This window comes from Carlito syrichta, unplaced genomic scaffold, assembly GCF_000164805.1.
Source record: "Carlito syrichta isolate Samal-C Ts95f unplaced genomic scaffold, Tarsius_syrichta-2.0.1 Scaffold120528, whole genome shotgun sequence".
In the NCBI taxonomy this organism is placed as follows: domain Eukaryota; kingdom Metazoa; phylum Chordata; class Mammalia; order Primates; family Tarsiidae; genus Carlito; species Carlito syrichta.
This window is the reverse complement of record NW_007064624.1, coordinates 1-2,181: the sequence shown is the minus strand read 5'-3', so window position 1 is coordinate 2,181 and position 2,181 is coordinate 1. Positions and strand designations below refer to the sequence as shown.

General features: G+C 68.4%; 1 protein-coding gene across 1 annotated transcript; it reads left to right on the top strand.

Annotated features, from left to right (window-relative positions):
- Positions 1 to 299: 299 nt before the first annotated feature.
- On the top strand, positions 300 to 2,024 carry LOC103249477 (fibroblast growth factor receptor 4-like; the record flags this gene model as incomplete). The annotated part of the gene is made up of 5 exons (XM_008048110.1): positions 300 to 422; positions 989 to 1,252; positions 1,342 to 1,422; positions 1,534 to 1,700; positions 1,901 to 2,024. Coding segments are annotated over exons 1-5 (727 nt in total), but the record flags the coding sequence as incomplete, so codon positions are not given.
- Between the last annotated feature and the right edge of the window lie 157 nt (positions 2,025 to 2,181).

The window sequence follows — 2,181 nt, the reverse complement described above, 5'->3', positions numbered from 1 at the left end:
ACTCTCCGCTTCCTCCGAGACAGGCATCTCGGAACTGCTCTTCCTGTGAACTCGTGCCAGAGTCTCGGCGGGACCCAGGAGGGCAGGAAGCCTGGCCCAGCCCCACTGCGCGTGCCGGGGGGGTCTTTGGGCTCTGGCCAGAGTGGCGCAGGCTCCAGCCTCTGCCCCGCGTGGCCTGGCTGGGGACTCGGACGGGCCTGTTGCCGCTTCCTGCCCGGCTTCCTCATCTGCCCAGCCAGGGAGCATCGCCAGCCCAAGGGCCGAGTCGCAGGCTCCTCTCCCTCCCTGTCCTAGGAAGTCCAGCCTGGAGCCCCGAGAGCCACGGGAAGGAATGAGGCTGCTGCTGGCTTTCTTCGGGGTCCTGCTGGGCGCACCTGGGGCTCCGGCCCTGCCCCTCGAGGCCTCCGAGGAGGTGGAGCTGGGTACGGCCTCCAAGGCGGGACAGGGTGGCCGGGTGGGCAGCGTGGGCACAGAGGGGTGGGAGGGCCCACGCTGGCTGAGTAGAGCTGGGAGGGTCCTTGCCCAGGCCCGTGAGGGTGGCAGCGGGACGGGGCTTGCCCTGAGGCTCAGTCGCGCGTCTGGCTCCAGCAAGCATCCAGCTGTCTTTGTGCCGCGAGAGAGGACTGGCCTCGCGGGGGCTGGGCCCTGAGCTGGCCCCACGGCTGGCGGTAAGCCCCTTGGCTGTGCGTGCGTGCGTGTGTCCTGTGCACTGGGTGTGTGACTGGGAGGCCCGGGCGGCCTGTGTGGCGTCTGTACCAGGAGTGTGGAGTGCCCTGGAGGTGTGGCTTGAGCGCTGCGTGTGGCACCCCTGTGCAGAACGGGCCCTGTGTGTGGCATTGCCGCATGGGATTGTGTGTGGCGAGGAGTGGTGGCTCATCCAGCATGTGTCGTGAGGTCCTCACGCCCTGCACGTGCGGCCTGTGCCCGGAGGCAGGAGGTGGCCTCCGTTGGCCTGTGGAGCCCGCTGACCTCTGCCCTCTGCCCACAGAGCCCTGCCTGGCGCCCGGCCTGCCGCAGCGGGAGCAGGTGCTGACCGTGGCCCTGGGGCAGCCAGTGCGGCTGTGCTGTGGGCGGGCTGAGCGCGGGGGCCACTGGTACAAGGAGGGTCGTCGCCTGGCACCTGCCGGTCGGGTGCGAGGCTGGAGGGGCCGCCTGGAGATCGCCAGCTTCCTGCCCGAGGATGCTGGCCGCTACCTCTGCCTGGCCCGAGGCTCCCTGGCTGTCCTGCACAACCTCACCTTGGCCGTAGATGGTAAGAGCGTCCCGCAGGGGGCGGAGGGAGTTCTGCGGGGAGAGGCCTGCCCTCGCGGGCCTCAGACACCTCCCTCTGGCCCTGCTCAGACTCCTGGACCTCCAGTAATGATGAGGAGGACCCCGAAGCCCATGGGGGCTCCTCGAATGGGCCCGTCTACCCCCAGCAAGGTCAGTGCGAGCCCTCAAGGATCCGTGTCCTGCTGCCCCTCTGGTCCCTGAAGCGAAGGGCCCTGTATGAGTGCAGGTGGTCACTCTGGGGCACTGCCCTTGCCCACCTAGCACCCTACTGGACGCACCCCCAGCGCATGGAGAAGAAACTGCACGCGGTGCCCGCCGGGAACACCGTCAAGTTCCGCTGTCCGGCTGCGGGCAACCCCACGCCCACCATCCGCTGGCTCAAGGATGGGCAGGACTTCCACGGGGAGAGCCGCATAGGAGGCATCCGGGTGAGTCTCTGGGACCTGCTGCTCCCCATTTTTTTGAGTGGGGGTCTCACTCTGTCACCCAGGCTGGCGTGCAGTGGCATGCTCACGGTCACTGCAGCCTCGACCTGCTAGGCTCAGGCGATCCTCCCGCCTCAGCCTCCCAAAGTGCTGGGAGGATAGGCATGAGCCACCACGCCCGCCGACACTGCCTCTCTCTCCAGCTGCGCCACCAGCACTGGAGCCTGGTGATGGAGAGTGTGGTGCCCTCGGACCGCGGCACGTACACCTGCCTGGTGGAGAACGCCAGGGGCAGCATCCGCTACAGCTACCTGCTGGACGTGCTGGGTGAGCCGTTGGGCAGGGAAGGGAGGCTGGCCCAGGGCTCAGTCGTGCCCTCTGATGGGCCCAGTCTGGCAGGGAGGATGGGCTTGGCCTTGGGTGAGTAGAGCTGCTCACCATGACCAGATGAGTCGGAGGGAAGCCCGGGCGTGGCGTGGGCCTG